Source organism: Gavia stellata, chromosome 18 (genome assembly GCF_030936135.1).
Source record: "Gavia stellata isolate bGavSte3 chromosome 18, bGavSte3.hap2, whole genome shotgun sequence".
NCBI classification, from domain to species: Eukaryota; Metazoa; Chordata; class Aves; order Gaviiformes; family Gaviidae; genus Gavia; species Gavia stellata.
In genome coordinates this window covers 687,551-710,188 of record NC_082611.1, presented here as the reverse complement: position 1 = coordinate 710,188, position 22,638 = coordinate 687,551, and the positions used below count along the sequence as shown (strand labels likewise).

The 22,638-nt window shown below is 53.0% G+C and overlaps 1 protein-coding gene across 1 annotated transcript in view; it reads left to right on the top strand.

Annotated features, from left to right (window-relative positions):
* The first annotated feature begins 924 nt into the window (after positions 1–924).
* HS3ST4 (heparan sulfate-glucosamine 3-sulfotransferase 4) overlaps positions 925–22,638 on the top strand; it is a 64,536-nt gene continuing 42,822 nt past the window's right edge. Inside the window, exon 1 of the mRNA XM_059826500.1 lies at positions 925–1,601. Within this exon, the coding sequence (XP_059682483.1) occupies positions 925–1,601 (677 nt within the window). The remainder of the gene's footprint in view (positions 1,602–22,638) is intronic.

Below are 22,638 nucleotides of genomic sequence, written 5' to 3'. Positions count from 1 at the left end.
CTCGGCCCTGCTGCATGGCGCTGTCCCAGAGGACTTGTCTGGCTGGTCCTCTTTGGGGATCTGGAGGATTTGGGCTGGGGGCAGTGGGGCGAGAGGTTGACAATACAGAATGCACTTTGGGGGAGGTGGAGGGGAGCAGGCCAGGACAAGCGGTCAAGGAGCTGTGGCATGGTGAGTTCTGCTGAGGGAAGGGAGAAGGATTTGTAGAGGATAGTTGGCACTGCCTCCTGCCCTTGGGGGCCCGCCGCCGTGAGTGCTGGCACGGGGTGGATGTGGCACGGCGGGTGGATCTGGGGAGCAGATGAGGCGGGCCGGGTGTGGGGCTGCTGGGAGCTGTCGCCAGCACACCGGGGGTCAGCGGGGCTGCAGCCAGCTGAGGCCTGCCCTGGCCAGCGCGGCCCCCGGCGGGGGTCCGAACTCTCCCCGGCGCCGCCCGGGGGCCGCTCGGGCGCCTCCCGCCGCTGTCCGCGGTGCTGACCGGCCGCTGTCCGCGGTGCTGACCCGCTCCGCCCGGCACGGCCCCCGGCGCTGCCCCCGGCGCTGCCCCCGCCCGGCTCGGCGGTGCCGGCGCGGCGCTCGGCGGGGCCCGGCGCGCTCCCCGCGCTCGCGGCGGCGGCGGCGGCGGGGGCGGGCCCTCCCCGCGCCGGGAGCGCGCTCCCGCCTCCCACCCGGCACAAAGTTTAGCAGCAGGAACTCGGGCGGCAACAGTGCGGAGCCGGCGGCACTGGGGCGGTACCGGAGCGCGGCCGCGCTGAGCCCAGGCGCCCCGGTGGCCGGCGGGGGCCGGCGGCGACCGTGCCATGCGGGGCTCCCCCCCGGCGGCGGCGGGGCGGGAGGGCAGCGGCGCCCCATGCGGCTGGGGCGGCCGGGCGGCGGCTGACACCATGTGCGCCCGGTGCCCGGGGCGAGGAGCGGGGAGCAGCCATGTCCCCCCCCGCCCAGCCGGGGGTGCCGGGCGGGCGCGGCTCTAAGGTGCCCCCGGCGCGGAAGCTCCTCTGCATGTGCAGCCTCTCCCTCTGCCTCACCTACCTGTGCTACAGCCTCATGGGGGGCACCGGCCCGGGCGCCCTGCGCTCCCCGGCCGCCCTCCCCGGCACGGCGGCCCCGCGCTTCCCCGCCGCGCTCCCCGGCATGGCGGTCCCCGGGGCCCCGCGCTCCCCGGCCGCGCTCCCCGGCACGGCGGCCCCGCGCTCCCCCGCCAGCCCGCCGGGCAGCTCCGGCGCCCCGGCCCCCTCCGCGGCTCCGACGCGGGCCTCCAACAGCAGCCGGGAAGGGGCGGCGGGCGCCTGGCTGCGGACGGCCCTGGCCCCCGGCGAGGTGATCACGGCGCAGAGCGGAGCCTTCGAGAGGGACCCGCAGGAGTCGAGCACCACGGACGAGGAGCTGAGCCGGGCCGGCAGCCCGGGGGGCCGCGGCGGCGGCGGCAGCACAACGCCGGACTACGGGGAGAAGCGGCTGCCGCAAGCCCTCATCATCGGGGTGAAGAAGGGCGGGACGCGGGCGCTGCTGGAGGCAATCCGGGCGCACCCCGACGTGCGCGCCGTGGGCACCGAGCCCCACTTCTTCGACAGGAACTACGAGAAGGGGCTGGAGTGGTACAGGTGAGGGCGCGGGGGCTCCGGGCGCGACCCCGGGGCCGCCCCCACCGCGGGGGCCGGGGCGGGATGTGTGTCCGTCTGCGCCGGGGCGGGGGGTCTCCCGGCCCCCCCGGATGGCCCCGGCAGGCGGCTGGGCAGTGGGGCCCGGGGACCCCGCGGAGGGCTCCGGACGACGGCGGGGCGGGGGCCGCGGTGGGTCCCGGGACCTCCGCGCGGGTCCGCGGCTGGTGCGGAGCGTGAGAGCCGAACCGCGCTGTCAGGGCAGGCCGGGTGATCGCGTGGGTGCCTCGCCTGACAGCTGCGGTGATTTAAAACGTGGTGTTCTGACGGGAGAAGGCAGAAAATGTGTAAAAACATCCTTCTTCTGTAACTCCCATGCCCAGAACGCTTGAGTGGACTGTAGCAGTTCAGGTGCACTTGGTGCAGAACGTGTCTAAATAGGTCAGTAATTAATAATTACTGAAATAAACAAGATTGCAAGTTGTTCCAGGTGATGCTAGGGGCTTTGAAGTGAAGAAGGATGCCTGCTTTCCTACAAGCTGCAGCGATCACTTCACAAATAAGATTTACTCTTTATTCAACAAGTCCCACGTCAGAAAGTTTTTTCCATTGACAAGATCTAATTTTATTTGTGAAGAAGGCTGTAAATGTTGTTGTCTGATACAGCGTAACATTTTCAGGGAATCTTATGCTAAAAGTTCTGATTATTAGAAAATACTGGACTGCAGTAATGAAGCGTTAAGTGCCTTGGCAGGTTTAGCAAATCAATGACTTGTGGTGGCTCAGGGTTTCTCTTTCTCTCTCAACTAAAAAGAATGCAGTACATCAGTGGAAATTGCAAATTACTAGTAGTTCTTTAGTTTACCGTTAAAAGCAACACATAGTAGTTTCTTTATAAGAAATAGTCTGTGGGTAAGCTGATAAAGCTCTGTCTTTTTGTTGCGCTTAGTATAGTAGCTGTTTAGCTGCTCTGAAAATGAATGAAAAAATAAATAGAGGCAGCCAGTTAGTTACTGCTTGGATTATCCAGTCACTCTCTATTAAAATAGAGTACACAGTCTCCGTGTTAATGGCATTTAAATGTGAGGAACTCCAGGCAATTTTCTGTGGCAATTGTGGAAGCTAAGTCTGCATAACACTTATTTGGTGTAGCATCCACTTGGCTTTGTTAAAATGCTGAGGGATTTTCTTGAGGGACCTCAATAAAGTAGCGATCAGCACTGAGAAAGGGCATTTGTCTCTGAGAGTGTTTTCAGTGTGCTGTACCAACATGGGGAAGGACTAAAGGATTGACTGTGGTTATTGTGTTTATATATATAATTTCAGACACAATATCTTATTTTACTGAATTTTCCTGCAGGAAAGGCTTGCCTTGAAAAATAGGTTTAGAACTTGCTGGAAGAGGCTAAAAAGTGGCATATAAAAAGGTTTGGTTTTATTCAAAATAGGCAGAAGAAGATCAAGCGCTGAATATAGCAAGCAGCTGCTTTTTCATCTTTAAAGTCATGCTACAAGAAAAGGGCTAGAGAGTGAGTGTAACTCCTCTCGTGGAGTAAAAGGCACACACAGGTTTTCATTTGCAGAATGCATTTTGAAAATTTTCATGCCTGCAGTAGCTCTGGGGTTTGTTTAGCTGATTTCTAGCACTGGTGCTGTGGTGAAGTGGGAGAAGAAAATGTTGGGTCAGAGCTGATTTGTGAGGGTCCTGGGCAGAGTAGGCTGGTGAATGGATTCTCTGGCCGTGGGATAAATAAATTACACCACTGCTTAACTGCCATCGTGGCCCTGAGGATTTGCCCTGATTGTTTAACCTAAAGCCATTTTCACACCTGCCCAACCCAAACAGCTTGCTTCTCCTTTCTCCTTGCAAGTTTTTCAGCCTTGCTGGGACAGGATACCAGGTCACACAGCGCTGGCAATCTGCACCTCATTGGGAGCGACAGGTTTCCCCTGCTGCTGTACCGGTACCGTGCTGTTGTCATGGACCAGGAGGTTGTCGCGCTTGGTGCTGTACAAATACTGAGCAAAAATGGAAGGGGGGGAAAATCGCTATCCACACTAGCAGCTATTTCTTCCTGACCTTCCCTGAGATTACCTGATTGAGTGCACCAAAAGGCTGACTGCTTGCAGCTGTGTCCCAGGTAGAGTAATTGGAGATTTCTCTTATGCACAGAAATGTCAATTTTCTTTAAGCAAAGAAGCAACTATTGAAGTGTTTATACCAGCATGTCCTTACAGCGACTTCTATCACTTGTTTATATTTTGCATATAACACTTCTTTTTATGCATTATAAACTGTTAGCTTTTAATACTGTCAAGTTTTTTCTTATGTAGTGGAATAAGGAAACAGCAGACCCTCAGGATTCCTTGCTTTGTCATTCAGTACTGAGAATATCTTCTAGTCTGGCAGAGCTGTAGGGACGAGAAGCCCGTGATCTGGTCCAGACCCTGCTAACACAGTTAAGGGCTGCTCTCTCAGCAGTTTCCCCACCTTAGTTTCTCCGTCTGTAAAATGGAGATAGTACCTAAACGCTACCATTTCTTTTGTGTGTGTCCCATGCTGCGTTATTCATGTCTTTGCTGCCTCGAGGTTAGTCAGCCATAAACACTGTGCCCAGGATCTATATCGGGACCGTAGTCAGAGGCTGAAGTTAGTGCAAATACAGCTTTCTGCCTGTTGGCTGGTGCCGTGTGGCAAGCCTGTTACACCAGCTCTCTGCAGCCTGTGCTGTTTTCCTGGTAACCTTTAGGGAAAGCTGCGCTGTCTGTCATTGCTTTAGCTCTGCAGTCAAAGTTTATGTAGAAATTACTGAATTGAGGTCTTCCTACACATGTACGGATGCGAACTGGGTCGAAGGCTTGTTTTGGTTGCTTCATGTTATGCTGCCAGAATTGTTTGAGTAATTGCAATTTGTGACTCCGTACATCGTAATGTTGGGCTGTCTGAAGGACAAGTTCAATGATACAGCTTTCCTTCAACTGCACTTAATACTCCCATGTACATGAATGTTTGTTGATAAATTTCCTAGCTTGCTTTTTTTCTTTTTCCTTAATACAGATTGTAACTTGACTACTACTAAACAGTGTGTTAAAGGATGAGTGGGAAGTGTCTTTGTTAACAGCGTGGTAATAATTCTCTCTGGTGTCTGTATTACTTGCATACCTTCATCTCTTAAGTCTGGGACACTGATACCTGGCAGTAAATATTATCTTTGATGACGAACTTTGCTGACTTCGTCCCTTATAATACGCCAGAACTTGGTCTCACTGTGGATGAAGGTTGTGGCAAGGAGGAGGTATCTGCCTTGCCTTTGGAAGTCGCTGGCGGCTCTCTTTCACCCCCTCATTCCTTCAAAACCACAGGATACACCAGCCTTCCCTGTAGGAACTGCTGTTGATTTTTTTTGTCAGTGCTCGCATGTCCTGCTCCTTCGCATGCCCAGGGCAGCTCTTGCTGCCCAGTCAGCCCAGGCACAGGTAACCCCCCTGCACGGCCCCTGCGGCCAGGCTGGACTGGAGGCATTTGCACAGGCGATGTGCTCTCTCCAGCGCGATGCTCATGCCTCAGCGGGCATGGCCTGCGCCGTGAGCTCTGCCTCGAGCTATCCTGCAGTTGGAAATGAATTGTGAGAGCCTTTTTGAGAGTGCAGCAAGGACAGCAGAATGATGGGGAAACTTTGGAGGCCCCTGAGCACTGAAGGAGTTTGGCTTGCATCTACAAATGCTCATTACCAGCACGAACAGAAGCAGCATCTGGGATATGCCCAAGTTCCTTGCCTGGGCATGAAAAAAGGGTGCATGAGCATGAAAGGATTTTGTGGACAATGGGAACTGCAAACTGCTCGCAGCATCTGCCCCTTGGACAGGTTTGTCACCTTGCAGTGCTGGCGGCCTCAGTTTGGTGTCTCCTGCAACAGCTGTTGGAGAGGCCACGTACCGGAGGGCTGGACCTGGGGTCTGCAGCAGAGCCCTGGCTTCGATGTGGTCCCGGGTGGCTTTATGTGACTGGAGGAGAAGAGGAGCCGATCCTGTTGGCATTGTACAGCTGCCACACTGCCAGTGGTTTCAGTGGTGGGATGATTCCACATGTGCAGATGCTGACATCTCCGGATGCTCAGATGCTGCTGGTGACCGCTCTGGAGGTGTTGGAGGAAAAGTGCTTTCAGGTGGCTGTGTAAAGAGAGTGGGGGCTCTCAGTACCGGGACAGATGGTGTTTAGCTGGGTCGTTCTGCTTGTGTGAATGACCAACACAATAGATCTTAGCACGTCGGTGTCTCGGTAGCTCTCCGAGCTGAGTGGAACAGCCCAGTGCTCAGAGTCCACCGTTCCCAGCTGCCCGCAGGCTCACCATGGTGAGGTGGTTCAGTTTTGTCTGTTCACACTTTCGAGGCTGCCTCAGCACGCCATGTTTAGCAGAAAAGTGAGGATTCATAACAGTATTTTGAAAACAAATCTGAAGTTTTAACAAAAATATGATCTCCACAATGCAAAGAGAGTATCTGATAGTGGTGGACTTAAATTGTGGAGTTCTAAAGTTCACTGATTTGAAGATTATTCCAAATAACCAGGAGTTAAATTCTATGTGTACGTGGACATTGCTCTCGGTGGCACGTTCATGGAGAAGCTGCAGCAATGTCTCTGTAATTGGACCACGTTCCTCTCGCTCTGCCCTAGGCCTCCGCATGTTAAGCACTTATACAGGGGTGTAGCTTTATGCGTGGAGCAGTCCCATTGCAGCCACTGCAGGGAGCAGTCACTATGACAGGCAATGAAATGGTTTGCATGTCTAATGCTATTTTCACCGCCTGTCTGGGTTTTTTGGAGCATTCTCCCTAACAGTCAGGCCTGTGTGTTATTCTGTGAGCTGCTGCCCTCATACAAATAATGAATAATACCATGACAGGGAGCTCTTCTCCCAGTAATAAACATGTGCTCTTGAGCCAGCGGTTCCAAGGAGCAGCTGGCTATGGCTGCGGAGCCAATGCTCTCGGTTGTGTCCCTGTGGACATTAAACTCGTCTGTATTGGGGAAGCTGCTGTCATGCACTGTTATCGCTGTAACGGGCTCTGTTCCTCCCCGGGGCTGCTCACCGTCTCACCTACCCTCCTGCTGTGCTGATCTGGAGGCTGGCGCAGCAGAGCTGTCTCTGTGTGCACCGGGGCTGATCCTACCTTAGAGCCCCCGGCTCTCGCCGCCACGGCTGCCGGCAGAAACGGTGCTGGTCATGTCCGAGGATGTGCGATGAGAACCCCCTGCTGCATCCCTTAACAGCTGTTGGACAGCAATGGCTTGGGGCCGTTTCAGCCTCGGTCCCACACAGTGTGACCCTCACTGTGAGCTGTAATTGCGTTGCTGGGTAATGCTTGTGCCTCTCTGATCAGGTCAGGGTATTCAGAAAATCAACCACTTCCATCAGCACTGTGAGTCTGTGCTGATGGGCACTACAGGAACACCTACGGTGGATGGATAGGTTGGGGTTTTCTGCTAATGACGGGCACTGCTGCAGATGCCTGGTAACTGCTGTATTTCTCTGCAAAAGGCCTTCCCAGTGTTCCATGCCCTCTGCACTTCTGGTAACTTAGGGAAAGTGTATTGATTTTTTTCTGGGACATGCTGTGAGTTGGCTTTTGCTGAAATGTAGTGACTCAGCTGCCCTAATTAATCGGGATTAATCTGGGTTGAAGACTGTATGAGTATTTCCGTGTAACACAGCTCCTGCAATACCTTGTCCCCTTCACCTTTCCTAAACCTTTAGGTCTGTGTTAGATCCTACATGTGCATTGTTTTTTCTAGCCCAAGTCTTGTATGCAGGGCAAGCACACACGCACAGCACCGACGTCCTGCCAATGCCAGGGTCTGGCTCTCAGTAAAGCTGGCGGAGGGTCTGGGCTGAGCTGGGCTACAGCCTGGAGGCTGTGAGCAGGGGGCCAGGCTCTTCGCCGGTCAGTCCCTGTGCTTCACCCATCTGGGGGCTGGAGAGAGGCTACTCCAGCAGCAGGCATGGATTTTCTTCTGCACCCAGAGCTACCGGAGTGAACCCACCATGTGCCAGAGCTGGGGGTCTCCTGGCCTTTGCCCCTGTCCTGTGTGCTGGGCCCGGGGAGCCTATCCTGCACCCTTGCTGGACAGCAGTCTTCTCGTGGCCTTTCTGCTCAGTTTCAGCTCAAGGGATGGGATGCAGGAATTAATCAGGCCTCTTTGCAGTGTTTTATCACCTGATGATGGTTATCCACAGGCTACTCGATTGTAGCCATGGGAATGGCAGCTGCTTTCAGCACCCGCAGCCCCTCCACACTGTGCTTGCTCTTCTTGCAAAGAGAGTGAGAGAAGTGTGAGGGACAGCGCGGTGGCAGGGGAGAGCTCCGGAGCACCCGCTCCTGCAGAGCTGGTCGCTGCTTCTGCGTCCGGGTAACGTGTATTTGTTTGCAGGTGATGGTGGGCACATAATGCAGAGAGTGCCAGTGGGAGGGGGGAGGCAGCCCAGCTGTGTGCTGAACGCCCCTTGGCAGCCCCCATGCACCTACCCCACTCAGCCCTGGCAGGGACACGGCCGGCGCCGCGCTCTCGGCAGGGCGGAGGGAGGGTGGACCAGCGCCACGTCCCACCACCGTACCCAGCTGGGTCCTGCCCTGCTTCCCCTCCGAGCCTTGGCGTGTGCCCGGGCCGCGCGAATGGGAGCAGCCCAGCACCTCCCAGCAGCAGCACTTGGGAGGGTTATGAACCCAGGGCTCAGAAAACCAGGCAAGCGGGGCGGAGATGCCTCTTCCGACAACTTTTGGAGCATCCCTTGGAGCACATAGGGAACCGTCATATGTCACCAGGCCTGAAATAATCCAACTGTTGCACTGTATTTTCAGGAACACTCTTTCTCTAGGATTTTGCTCAATAACCCACTAAGTAAACACTACAGTGCTTTGCTGCTGACGGTTTAAGTGTTATTTGTAGTGTCAAAGTTTGTGAGCTTCGCTCTGTGTGTGAATGCAGTATCGCTCAAGCATGTAGATGCTACAAGAAACCCAAAAATAGGTCTGGGGAAAACCAGCCCCCTTGGAAAAGAGAAAGGCAAAGAGTCAGTTGGTTGCGTTCATGGGTTTAAATGATGAGCCTGACCCCTGCTCAGTGTCTGATTTAGCAAGGCTCGTTCTGCTCTGTTCAAAGTCCAGACCAGCAAAGAAGGAACAACAGGTTCTCAAAGAAAGTTATGGACAAAGGCTTTTGATTTTCAAAGTGAAAATTCCAGCACAAATTGGTGACACCTTGTATCGAGAGAGGTCGGAGTCTTTTGCTTTTCATGGATTTCTCTTACCTCTTGTTGTCATGGGGACTTCTTTTCCCTGAGTCATTATATCATCCACTTCAGCAGAAATTTTATTGCTTTTGGGGCTGGAGAGGCTCATGTGGGACATTTCTCACTGCTCGTGGTGTAATACACAGAGGTAATTTCTTTCAAATTATTTTTGCTTGAAGTGGTTTCAATGGATTGAGAAGGGTACGAGTATGAATGAATGGCTGAAATGTTCGTACTGGGTTCAGGTGAGGAACGTGCGCTATCAAACTTCCCAGAGCATTAAGTGTGGATATTATAATTTCACCGTGGTATATATGTAGGCAGCAGTCCATTTTATCCTTTTTATTCACTTTTTAAAAAGTATTATTTAGGATTTGAAGGGGTTTAAATTGGTTTCCCCTCCCTTTTAAAAAGTTTAAAAGAAAACCCTAAATTATAAGAGTCTCTTCAATCACAGTGAGAAATTACTGTTTAGATCAAAGGCACGGCGTTGCCTTTGCTCCTGGGGCGTGGGAGGTAGAGAGGCCTGGGCAGGATCAGTCCCCGTGACCCATGTACAGAGCAGCTCAGCTTCCCCGTGGCCGGCAAAGCCGGCCGTGAGCGACGGGGCTGCAGGAGCTGCTGCTCAGACCTCTGCTGTACACATAATGGCATGTGGGCGCCACTTTCTGCTTCCACTTTTTCAGGGGACACCGGTGCGCGGGAGCGTGTGGCCGGGGTGCCCCTCCCCTGCTGGGGTCCTGTCCCCCCGCAGTGACCCGAGGTGAGCGTCCCCCAGGGAGCCCCGCGCGCCAGGTAGCTCCTTCCCACGCAGGTCCCAGCCCGGCTGTCTGTTTGTTTATTTAGGTAGCTGCTGTTTCCAAGCTGAAGGAGAGTGTTTAAAAGCCAACTGTTTGAAGGCTGTGGAAAGGATTCATATTTATGGAAAAAAGAAAAAAACAACCCAACCAACCTCAAAAACCCCCTCCAACCTGTTTTTTCAAATCTCCCATTTCCATCCCCAGAGTCAACACACCAATTTAGTAAATGTTGCAAGGCGCACTATTTTTCCCCTTGTCATATTATACATCCAAGCATCAAGGATGGATCATAAACTTGCTCTTTATGGCTTTAACATTTCAATTGCTAGTCACATTTTATGTAAATGAAGGTATTTACCTTGACAAGCTCTCCTGTGAAGTACAGTACTTCTTTAAAGAATTTATTTGGCAATATAAACAGGCCAAATGCTGAGGGTGGATGCAAAATTCACAATTGATTTTTACAGCTAAGTAATGTAGGAGCCTCCCAAAATATACCCGCGGTTGTCTGCTCCAATCTCGTCAGTGATTGGAGAAACTGAGGCAGGGGAACTGGGGGGAAGAGGAAATAGCAAAGGGACATCGTTTATAGCCACGGACCTACTAAACAGAACTGGTTTTGGATAAAAATAACTCCATCTGCCAGACTTTATTTTGTATTACAGATATTGCTGTAACACATTTCAAGCCAAAATCTGATTTCCATTCCCTCCAGAGCCAGGCTGGAGTGGACTAGGCCCCCTCCTTTATTAGGGGGTAATCATTTTGGATCCGAGTGGAGCAACGTTGCTCTGGTAGCCTGAATTCGCAGCTCTCCTTTGTTTTAGAGCATATTTCCTTTCATCTTGCATTGAGATGGGTACGGTAATATAATATACTTTCTATTAGTGTTCATCCACATCTGCAAATAACTTTATTTCAGCCTCAGCTCTGCCCTTTCTGTATTTGTTCTTGATGGACATTCATATAATTAAGCTGAGCAGCGAGCACGCTCATGGAAAGCTAACGTCAGCATCAGAAGCGTCTGTTAAATTCGCATTTGGATTCAGCAGCTGACAGCACGAGCTGCCATCACCCAGCCAAGGAAAAGACAAAACCACCCGATCTGTGTAACGCCAACTGCAAGGAGGCACCAGCTCCAGAGGCTTCGGGGCTACCTCCAGGTGCCCCTGCACCCTGGGCGCTCAGCTGCCACCCCCAGGTTCAGGACCCATCCCTGAGCCCCTGGACGCGGCGGGAGGAGTCGCCTCCGGCTCACCTGTGGGTGGAAGGGGCTGCATCCCTTGGGCAGGTTATTAATTATGTATTACTCGGCTCCAGCCTCACTTGCTTAGAGACAAACCGACCCTTTTACATCCGAAGCGCTGACTCATGAGATGCTGATGGCAGACCATGGATCCTGAAGTCGCTGCTGCTGGAGGTCTTTAATTGGACTTTGGTTCATCCCCACTTGGTCTGTCCCCCGGGGAGCACCCGCATTGATCCCGCTGCCGCTCGCCTGCACCGTCAGCGCTCGCACCTCCCAGCTAATTTCTTGGCTATTTATTTGAACCGTGTTAATCCCGAATCACCGACCGCCGCCTCTGCTCTGCGGCGCTGGGGGTCTGCAGAGCCAGGTGATAGACAGCGGGGACAGAGGTACCCCGGGAAAGGGCTCTGCCTTTTTTCACCTGAGCCATTAAAAAACTGCAGAAACTGCTGCAGTCAAGTGCCAGGCGTGAACGCGGGAGGCTCTAGGGGAGTGGGCAGTGCGATGGGGAAGGTGCTTTAGCCGGTGTGAAGGAAGATGTAAGTGTGGTGGCTGGTGCTGGCCGGGGCCTGGCAGTGGAGGGGAGCCACTTGGCAGCGTTCTTGCTTGCCAGCCGTCATTAATGGCTGCCCAAGGTAGATTAAATGTCTGGCCAAGCCAGAGCAATCCAAGCTAGCCAGGCATCTGCTGCAATTGCTGTTGTAACCATGGTGCGTTTCCCCCCCACCCTGGGGAGCTGGGCCTGACGGGGCAAACACGCGGTGGGGGCCCAGGGTGCCGGGGAGACCTGGAAGTCCCCGGCTGGCAGCGTGGGCAGTGCCCACCCGCCCCTCCCTCGTGAGGGGCAGAGAGCCCGGGGGGGCTGCGCAGCCCCGACCCGAGACGGGGGTCCGGTCCTTTCCTGCCGCTGCTTTTTGGGATGCTCTACCACCCGCTGCTGCCCTGTCAGCGCTGCGGCTGAATTGGCATGGGAGAAGGGTGCGCAGGCGGTGCCCTCGGGTCTGCTACACATGCCTGGATCAGGAACAATAAAGGTTCCTTACTCAGCTCAAAATCCTCCAGAAGCCCCCGAAAAAATCAAAGCACTGTGGAAAAATGCCTGAGGCAATAACTTCATTGGTAAACTAAAGTATCTCGCTGAGAATTTCTAAGACCCAGCAAATCGTAATGCAATTTCCTATGCAAAAAGGGTTTATCTCTATCTAAATATTATTCTGCATCGTTACTCATTGTAGAGGAGCTATTGCTCTCCTAGGTTAACTGATTGAACTTTGGAAATAAAGCTGCAAGCTTATCATACAGACGGAAGCTTGACTTTTATTGCTCCTAAATTGTAGTGATATTGTTAGATGTGAGTAAATGTATACTCCATTAGAAAATATTAAAGTTTTCTACGACTTTAGAATTAAAAAGATTAAAAGAGGCATTTCTGCAGTCTAGCCCACCATGAAATTTGAGTCTATTTGGTATGTAAAACGTGTAATACAAATAGCCTAACAATTAATGACAAAGGAAGAGCTGGGATGGATTTAAGGCTCAAACTACCCTCCATTTCTCAAGGCTGGAGTGGCAGCAGGGGAAATGTGTTATTAGATCATTACAGGCTTTTCTGCTTGAGCCACTGCTGGTAAAGTTGCATCAAGGTGTTTTAATATTACCTCCTTCCCACATAATATTCTGAAACACTCTCGTCTTGGGATGCAGTTGTCTCTGTGGGAGACCATCCGTGTCTCTGCCATGGACCGGTTCATTTGGAAAACCTGAACAGAAATTCTTCAGCCATTTTTTGCGGGAGGCAATGGTGGGAAAGTGCTTTCCCATTGCCGGAGTGTTTAAGGAGCTCGTTTATTAATGTTTAAGTTCAAAGCTGCTGACTGCAGTCGGGGTAATGTATTCAGGAGCGGGGATTCCTGCTGGTCAAGGTCCCCGCAGGGCACCACGGTGGATGTGAGTCTTCTGCTGCCCGGTTCGAGGTCCTTCCCCAGGGTAACGCTGCGAGGCGCCTCCCAGAGCGGCTCTGCCAGTGCCCCCTATTAACTTTTGCTAATGCTTAGAGTGCATCGCAGGCAGAGGAGAGTGTGAAGTTCTTTGCTGTGCCCAGAGGGCGAGGATTTGGGATGCTGGCATAGGGAGGGACTGGGGGGGACTCTGCAGAGAGGTGGATTTCGTCCTGTGGCTCTGTTCTCCGGTGAGCTGGGGGAGAGCTCAGCCCTGAGTTACCACTAACGCGGGTGCACAGCGCTCCGCAGGAGGTCGGGGTTGGGGGGAAGGCCCCCCTCCTCCTGGGGCTCTGCTGGCTCCTGGCGGCGGAGGGTCTCTGCTGCAGATCTTCCCCTCCCACCCGCGGGCATCAGGGTCCGGGAGGAGCCTGGGCACTGTGCAACCCCACCAGCAAACCCATGCAGCCTAGTTGTGCCTTGGTTTTTTTCTAGGGGGAAAAAAGTGGATTGAGGTACAACAGGCTGTTTGTTATGCCTTCGGGATGCAAATTTGGGGCCTACAGTTGCAGTGGTGCCGAATGAATGTTGTGTGGCCCTTCAGAGTACAAACTGCATTTCTAATCCAGTTTTTCTCCTGGAGCACCCCCCTGAAGTCATTTTGTACGTTGGTGCCTCTGTGCTTAAATGTACAGTGCAGAATATGTAGCTCCTTCTTCATTAACGGGATTTATATCCTTGGTGTTTCTAGCTGGATGACTTAGTACTGTAATGAAGAACATGAATGCTGCCTTAATTAAAATGCGACCTCCTACATTAATATATATGTTGCTACTGAAAATTAAGGTTCACTGAAAACAGTGAATTTAAAAGCTTGTGGCAGGTTTAACTGGCAGCCTGTGAAATGGGAAGTGATTTGGGATGAAGTGCCCCCGCTCTGCAGCCCAGCCACGCGGGACTGCGCTCAGCCTGCGGCAGGGATGGGGGATCTCAGCTGCCTTCGCAGCCCCTCAATCTGGCAGGCAGCTGCCTGGTCACCTGCCTGTCCCTGGTGGGCAGCAAAACTGTCCCAAGGGTGCCTGCTGCCTGCGAACGTGGCACCGCGAGGGCTGGCGGAGCTCCTCTGGGCACTGCTGCCTGCCCGCGGGCGGGACGCAGGCAGTGTGGGCGCCTTGCCCTGCCCAGCCTCGCCCTGCGTTCAGCTGCGGACGGGAATCTGTGCCGGCTGCGGTGCTCACTCCCAGGCTGTTTTGTTTTACCAGGGAGGTGCAAAGAAGCTTAATGAACCAGAGAATTTGTTCCATAATATTACTCAAAAAAAATATATTGGAAATGCAAACATTCCCAACTCCCTCTCTCTGAGCACTGTGCATGCATCGCCGTTGGCAGTATTATCAGTTATGAAGATATTTTGCATTCAAGGATTTGCAGTTCCCAGGTCCATGAATATTCAGGCCCCAGTTCGCCCTTTCTGTCTGTGCACTGCACCTATCCTTTCCTTTCCTTCGCTCCTTTTTCTTTCCCAGCAGATTCAATTAGTTCTATTTGCTGCTTTAGCAATAAAACAATTCCCTTGTGGCATTAAAATTAGTTTCTTTCATTATTTCATTTGGCTTCTTGTTATATGCTGAAGGGAGGGGGGTCTGCCTATTGTCTGCCCTGCTTCGCAGGGCGGGCTGCCAAGCCGAGGAGGACGCTGGATGTACTTGGGGCAGCATTAAGAATTAATGAAGGGCACTTGCTAGCGCAGAGGTGCGGGATCCTCACTGACAGAGCCGCTCTCGGAGCCACAGGTAAAATTCGACTGATCCCAGAGACTTTCAATAGGACTTTGGCACGCGAGTCACTGAGCTAGCCTTGAACATGCTGGGCTTCTGAACACGTTCAAGGAGTTGGGTGTGATCAGTTCCCCAGCACGCAGAGCCTTTGCATTAGCTGTTGGTAATGAAATGCAGAGACTGAGCCCATATTTGTTTTAGCTAAAGCACAAGTTAATCTGAGCTGAAACATCAATTTAAACCCAGCAGATCGGTTCATGGAAACAGTGTGGGCAGCGGCCAGTGCATGGCGTCAGGGGCTGGAGCTGGTCGAGGGTCCTGGTCCTATTTTCTCCCAAAGCAGAGCCCAGCGTGGTGGAAGGAAAGCACACAGGCATCGTGAGAGCCAGAATAACAGTGATTATGTGGGCAGGGTATACAAATAATTACATGTAATGCCAGAACTCTCTCGTCAATCTGCTCTTGGAGTGCCCTTTCGGGGGGCTGAGATGGCGTCAGGTAGCCGTGTAGTGCTAACAGACCCATAAATCATTCTTGTTTCACACTGTGCTAAACACAAATCGTATTAGTTACAACACTGAAGAGCATCTACGTAGAGAAAAGAGAAAGGCAAGGTAGAAAGAGGGAACTAGATTTAAATCTAATTGCTTTTCCATGTGTGTTTCACCGCTGTTTGGCTGGGACACAATGGCACGCTGCGGAGAGGGAGCCAGGAGCTGGCACGGGGCGGGAGGTGGGAGCTGCGCGGCATTCCTCCTCCGCTCCCCCCGGACGGCAAACAGCCGATGCGGGTGTTAAAGGTGGATGAGAGGAGATGTGGATTTGTGTATTCAATTTTTTTTAAAAAAATAACTTTTCCTCCTCTTTTGAGACTAGGAAAGGTTAAAACAGTTGCGCCGGTTCCAATTCCTTTTTCATTAAGAGATTAAATCTAGAACCAAATGAGAATTTCCACGCTGGTGGAGTGGCTGAGACCCCCCTGGGTCTGACAAGCACATGACTTTTTGGAGAGAGAGGCCCGTGCTTTTCCTCTGCCTAAGGAAAAGGCCCAAGCCCATCCGCAGCGGGAAGCAGGGTGATGAACGGTGCCCGCTGCCTCCAGCAGGAACTGTGAAATCAGGGGCGGGATGGGCGGCTTGCTGGGCAGGACCTGGGGAAACCTTTCGCCAGTAGGATTGGTTATTAACAGCAAGTTTCAGTGGGACAGAGTAAAGGAGCTTAAAAAGGAACTATGTCTATTTGGGATGGAAAACCATTTTAAAGGGAGAAAAATTAGAGTGTACAGCAGGGTAAGCAGGACTGCAAAGTTAAGTAATTAATCACACCAGTTGTAACTTGGAAAGGAAATAAACGTGATAAAAGGATTTGTCTGAGTAGATTACAGGCAAATTAGAAAAAAAAAGGAGGGGTCATCACGGACTTGGGAATTGTGCTCTTCAGAAATCCTCAATCATCCTCACAATCAATTCTGCATTTCCTTAATAGCAGTGTGAAACACGGCTCGCTCTGCATTGTCTTAGATTAACCGCTAACTGCAAACCATACATTAAATGAAATATTGAATATTTGTCTCTCAACAATACACTTGGAAATTGTTTATTTCCCTACTAGGTCTTCTGCAATGCATTTAGATACTGTAACCTAAATTGTGAAATACAGACTTGCAATATCTGCACTCGATACCCTCCCAGTGCCTGGCCCTGACGGCGGCTGCACTGAGGACCCGCAATTACGGGAGTTTTTTCTTGTAAATGGATTGTTTGCTTCTGGAGACAATTACACTGACTTTATTATACAATGTATGTTTCTCCGCAACAAACAATCTGCTTTATGGGTTTTCTTAGTAAAATACCAAGTCGCTATGCTCACTAATATGATTCAATTGTATTGTGTTATCTGACCTTTAAGGAACTTGCAATCTATAATAACATGGTTCTACAGCAGATCCACTAGTAAAAAGCCTTGGCTTCTGGGAAATTCAGTCTGCAAATAAGTGGAGTCCAGGTATGAAAGGAATAACAAGGGACTTTAACCCCTTGGCTGCTGGCCTGCCTGGGGTGGTTTTGCCATCCCTGCGGCGAGGTGCTGTAGGGATGTGTGTGCACCAGGAGGCTGGAGGTGGGAGCGTGGCTCGCTGCGTCCCATCCCAGAGCACCCAGAGCTGGCACCTTTCGCCCCTCTCCCCAGAGGCGTAGTGATGCAGGGGGGACCTGCTCTCATCCAGCAGAGCCGTGGCAGGTTGGCTGCACTGAACGGGCAGCTTTTGCGCAGAGCCAGTCGCCTGTGCCTTCGTCCACCGTGCGCAGTGCTTGGCAGCAGAGCGCTGCAGTCTGTGTGCTGCTGCGTTCATGTATGGTGGCACGGAAATGATTAACACTGGTATCATCCCTGCCCACCCACCCGCTCCCGTCTGTTCACTTCACTTCAGGCGCCCTGCCATGCGCGGAGGCACTGGCAAGCTCCGCGGCAGACGGGGGAGCCCACGCATGGCCCATCGCCCTGCCGGTGGCATGGGGGTACCATCACCTCCAGTGCCGGCTCTGGGCTGCCACTGGAGAGTGGAGAACTGCCCTCTTGATCCAGCACAGCCCAGCCTCCAGCGCTCCCTGCTCCCCTCCTCGTCTGCTGGGGCCCCAGAATGATGTGACCAGCTAGCTGACCCCACAGCGCCGTGGAAGTTCAGGAGCCATGCCACCATGTGCCCACATCGTCCCTAGGCCAGGGCTGTTCTTCTGCCTGGAATTTATCCGCACGGTGCTTATAAGAGGTCTGCAGGTGTTTCTCTCGGCCAAGGCTGGAGTGACCCCTGGCTCCTAGGTCAAATGGCCCAGTCTCCTTGGGAAGGGATGTGCCATCCACCAGCTCATGCTGCTGGTCCCTCTCTGCATCTCTCCTGGCATGACCGAGAGGACCTCAGGCCCGTGCAGGACACAGTGCTGCCGAGGAGGGAGCTCCAGCGTGATGGGGCCGTTTGCTCCCTCGGGGCCAGAGGGGTCCCTGGGCAGCACCGTCACGTTGTCTCTGCCCAGCAGACATCTGCGGGGTCTCCGTCCTGCGCTCTGTTTGGATGCGTTTCCAGCCCACTAATCACTCTCTAATCATTCTGATTGCTTCTGTCTGACCTCCCTCCACAGCAGTAATGCTTCTCCTAAGAGGCATTTGAGTGATTTTATTTAGCTAAGTGAAAGATGGGGGATAGCCGGGAATCTGTTAGAGCCAGGGAATTGGCAAGAGACTGCGAACTTGAACAGAGAAAGAAATACTTCAGAAGTTTTTAATGATTGCTTTCTCAGAAGCTGGAGGACAACCTGTGCCTAACTCACTCTAGGTGTTGGGGTTTTAAGAAAGTTTTGTCAGCCCACTGCACGGACTTTTGACAGAGATCTTTGTGAAACAACTTTTCCACCGAGGAACAAGAGATCAGAGAACCATTCCCTTTAACGCTCGAGTGTGCATGAACTTGCAGGGATATTGTTTGAGGCTCTGCTAACCTTGTTAAAGGTCACCTTTTGATCCCATCAAATACGCTCTTTACCTGGAGATAAGATTTAAAAACGAAAGACGAAAGAGAAAGAGCTTAAGAAAGAAGGAGAACCTGGAAGCTCGCAGAGCACGCCCGCGCCTGGCTTGCGGCAGGGGAGAGATTAAAGCGAGTGCTGGCACAGCCTGGGGAACGGACGTGTGGGGTGGGAACGGAGCAGCTGGGGCTTCTCCAGGGCTGTCAGGCAGCCCCGTGGCATGGCTGGGGCCGGGAGCGCCGACCGCCCCGCACCGCTGGTGCTCCCCTGCCTGCCGCCCTGCCGGAGCGGCTGCCTGTCACCACCGCTGCTGCGGTGCGGAGGCGCTCGCGAAGGAAACCGCGCCAGGCCAAGGTCGTGGCTGAGGTCAATAAATAATACATGACAATTAATCTTAGAAACCTGCGGCTCGGGGGAGAAAGGAGAGGACACTGCGGATCCTGGGCCGGGCTGTCAGGCAGATGCTTTGGCTCCATGTCAGCCCAGTCAAGACAATGAAAAATAAGCCTCTGCCGGGATGCTGTGAGTTGGTGGTGAGTCACTCGGCATGGCTGGCACGCTCCCGGTGCCAGCAGGAGCCGGGTGCCGCCGGTACCCTCCCTGGTGTGCAGGGAGGTGGGTGGCTCTCGCTGCCCGGGCGGGGGGTGCTTGCCCCACTCCCCCCAGGGTCCTGGGGTGCCGACCCATGGAACCCACGCAGCCTTCATGCGTGCCAGCTAGCCATGAGCCCTCTCTGCTGGGGGGTTTCAGCAATTGTTTGCCTTTTACAATCAATTCCCATTTGAGATATTTTCAAATGTATAACTGTCTCCTTGAGAATACAGCAATTCAGCAGGTGGTAACACTCAGAGATTTTTTTTTAATCTGTAGTAAGGATTTACAAAGGAAACCTTGACTTTTAGATTGATTTTTAAATAAGCATATATTTAGCTGTTAGTGCTTGAAGTACATATTGGATTATATTCTTCTGCAAACAGAATATTCTAATTGATCTTGCTAATAAATAATGAAAGCCAGCCCTGCTACATATAATTCAAGGTTACACTGCATTTGTACCAGCAGTACTGGGGAGTTTTTTAATGCTTAAAAGATTATTTCTTTAAAAAAGGGAAAAAACCTGTGTGTGGGGATGGAGGAAGACTAAACGCTGAGCTTTTCTCTAGAATTTCCTTTTGTTATTTTCCGAAATGTAATTAGCAAGTGTCACCGTTTGAGACCCTCATATACATATAAAACTAAACTTGAAAGCCTTTCCTCCTCCCCGGCAGCTGCCCTCTCAGGAGTGGCTGCAGGCGAGGGAGCGTGGCTCAGCCCTGGCTTCCTGCGGCAGCAGTCTCGGTGGCTGGCTGGTGGGGTGTGATGGGGCCAGACCCCTCCTGTTCACATGCCATGTCGTTGGGTACAAATAATAATGGTAAGTCTGTAGGAATCATTGGGAGGAGGGCGCTGCTCGCTACTGGAATGTGAGATCAGCTGGAGAATCAATTTTAATGTTCAGCCTCGTATCGATCAGCGCCGTGATGGGTCGCCTGGCTGTGGCATGAGCCGCTTCAAGGAGCCTCTGCTCTGGGACGGGCGCGGCCGCTTTCACGCCCCAGGGACGCGGAGCTGCCAGGGCTGGGGCTGAGGTCTGGCACCGCACAGGGAGCCTGCGCAGAGCTCTCTGCTCCAGCCCCGGCAACCAGCCAGAGCTCTCTGCAGGGGTGTCGGAGCGGGGCCATCCCCGTGAGCTCCCACATCCTGCGGTGGGCCAGGGGCCAGGCAGACGGTGCCGTGCAAAGCAGACAGCCAGAGCAGCTCAGCCGCCCGCCCCAGTGCACCGCGACCAGAGGGTAAGTTTGAGGCTAGGTCATGAGTCAGGCATAGCCACAGCTCTTGATGCTGGTGCAGAACAGCCTTTCTTTGTCAGCTTGTGTCCTGCTGCAGACATGTTCTGGCAAGTCTGGAGACCACCCTTTGTGTTGGCTCACCAGAGCCCAGCAAATGACCAGTGACAGAAAGGCCATGCAGGGCTCGGTAACTCGGGGAAGCTGGGTTATTATGGTTTGCAAATGTTGTGCAGATTCTCAGCTTGTAGAGCAGGCATTAATCACTCGGTGACATTGCAATTACCATACAGGATAGGGCATTTATTTGGCATTTAACATGTAATTAGGGGAAATAACTATTTCTTCCCTGTGCTAAGAAAGTGCAAACTGCAAATGGCCAGATTTGACCCGGTGAGTTTATGCAGCTCAGCTGCATTGGCTTTGCCACAGGGCAAAGAGGTTTTTTGTCCAGCTAAGGTGAAGTCTGCTATTAAAGCTGACATTTGTAGCAGTCATCCCTGCTCTGTACAAAAGCCTCCCACCTGCTGGAGTGATAGCAGTGACCGGAGCGGTGGGGAGGGCAGGACGCCTTACAAGTGGTCATTGTGGGGGCAGGTCACCAAGCCCAGTATCCTGCCTTCTGGCAGTGACCACAGGTGGGTGCCCAGGGATGCAGGCCGGGCATCCCTGTACGTACGTATGGTATTTCTCCCTAATGATCTCAAATGTCCTCAGCTCCAGGATTAGGACAGAGCCAGCTAGGCACCCAGCGCAGGGCTGTGTGCAGCTGTGTGGCTTTATCCTTTGCTTCCTGCTGGCTGCTGGAGAAGGGAGAGATCTCCAGGGACAGGGCAGCCGTCCCAGCCTACCAGCTGGGCAGGGCTGGAGAGATGGTGTGATGCAGAAGGCTACATCCAGTTCCGCCCCTTTGAGACCAACAAAGCTCTTCATTTCTGAGTAAAACCCTATGTACCTTGAGGCTGGAACCTGCCGCTCCACTCCCGTTGGGGACAGGGCAGCAATCTGTGGCTGCACACGTTTGCTGCTGTCCTGCTTGCTGCCATCCTTCTACCCATTGCAAGAAGCCATTCTTTTGTAACGTCAAGAGCGGTGCTTAAAGATGAGCCAGCGCAGGTCTTCCAGGCAAGAGGAGACGTTTCTATCTTCCTGTTCCTGTGGGCAGCTGGCAGCCACTCTCCCCACCAGCTGGAGCAACATGATCATCCAGCAAAGGCAGCGTAATATTAAAGATCTGCTGACACCTCATGGGAAACTCACTTAAAAATATTTTATTTAGGTGCATGTCTGTGAATTTTTCTGCTTCTCTCCCCCTTGCTCCATACCACAGATAACACCGCCTGGAGCGCAGGTGCCGTGCTGGATGGAGTCCCGTGGCTCTTAGTGGGGAGAGAAGAGGACGGGGACATGGAGCCAAGTCCATAGAGCATCCAGGACCCATTGTGCTGTCTCCTACCTCTGCAAGGCTGCCCCACGCCCAGCGCACACTGGGCGGTTGGAATGGTCTGATGTGGAGCTGCAGAGCCCCATGGGCTGCTCAGGGTGGGTGCACCAGGCAGGAGCAGAGGAATGGACACAGTGGGGGAGTCAGGAGAAGAGGACAGATGGATTCTGCTGGACCCAGGCAGGACAGAGGGCTGCAGCTGGTGGCTATTTATTAGCAAAACTACTCCTCATGGTTTTGTCTTATGTTTGTTCTAGGAAGTCATGATGAATATGGATGTGAGTGTGCAGGGAGCTGGGATGGGTAATTAGAGTGGAGCCCTGGGAGTGGGAACTCCTGGGCTGTAATCGTACCCCGGGGAGGGAGCCGGTCCTGGGGGTACTGCGAGACCTTCCGGGTTGTGTGCGCTGCCTCTGCGCTGCCATGCCGTGGGACCTAGCGCTACCAACTTCCCCTCTCCATGGATCTAATTGTACCTGTCTCACAGGCGTGTTGTATGAGTCTGAGTTAATTAACGCTCATAAAGCCACTCTGCATCCTTGGAGAAGAGCAAAGTATCATAGCTGCTGTTACGATTTGCTAGGCAATCCAATTAGTTTAATTTCAGAAAGTTCCCGGACAGCCAGCCCTTTCCCCAGCCACCGCGCTGTCCCTGTCTGCACACTGCCATGTGCATGCTCACGGAGAGCCAGCTCGCACTGTCTACCAGGGAGGAGACAGCAGCACCCTGCATCTGCTCCTTGCAACCACCTCTTCCCCCCTGCCCTGTCCCTGGTTCTTGAATCATCCCCAGTTGTCACCGTTTTGTCCCATTAATGGCCTGATGTCATCATGACCTGTGGCTCTGGTCACAGCAGCCACCAGTGATATCATGAACAGAGGCAGAATAAAAGTCATCCCATTTATCCTCAGCTGTTTACCTCGATGTGAACTCTGGGGATGCCAGTCCCTCTTTTCCAGCTGCAGATGGGGTCTGGATGACACCCTTGTACTACAGCCCGAACTGCTGGGAGCCCAGGTGAAGGGTGTGAATCCAAACTAGCCGCTGCTCCGGTGACAATCTCCTTTTTCCATGCTGTCTCTGGCCAGCAGATATGTGGGACAAACTCTGTCGCAGGCTAGATCCAAGCTCTTTGTAGGGCTGAAATACTCCTGAGTCCCGAAGACGGGAAAATCTGAGTGTACTGGGCAATGGAGAG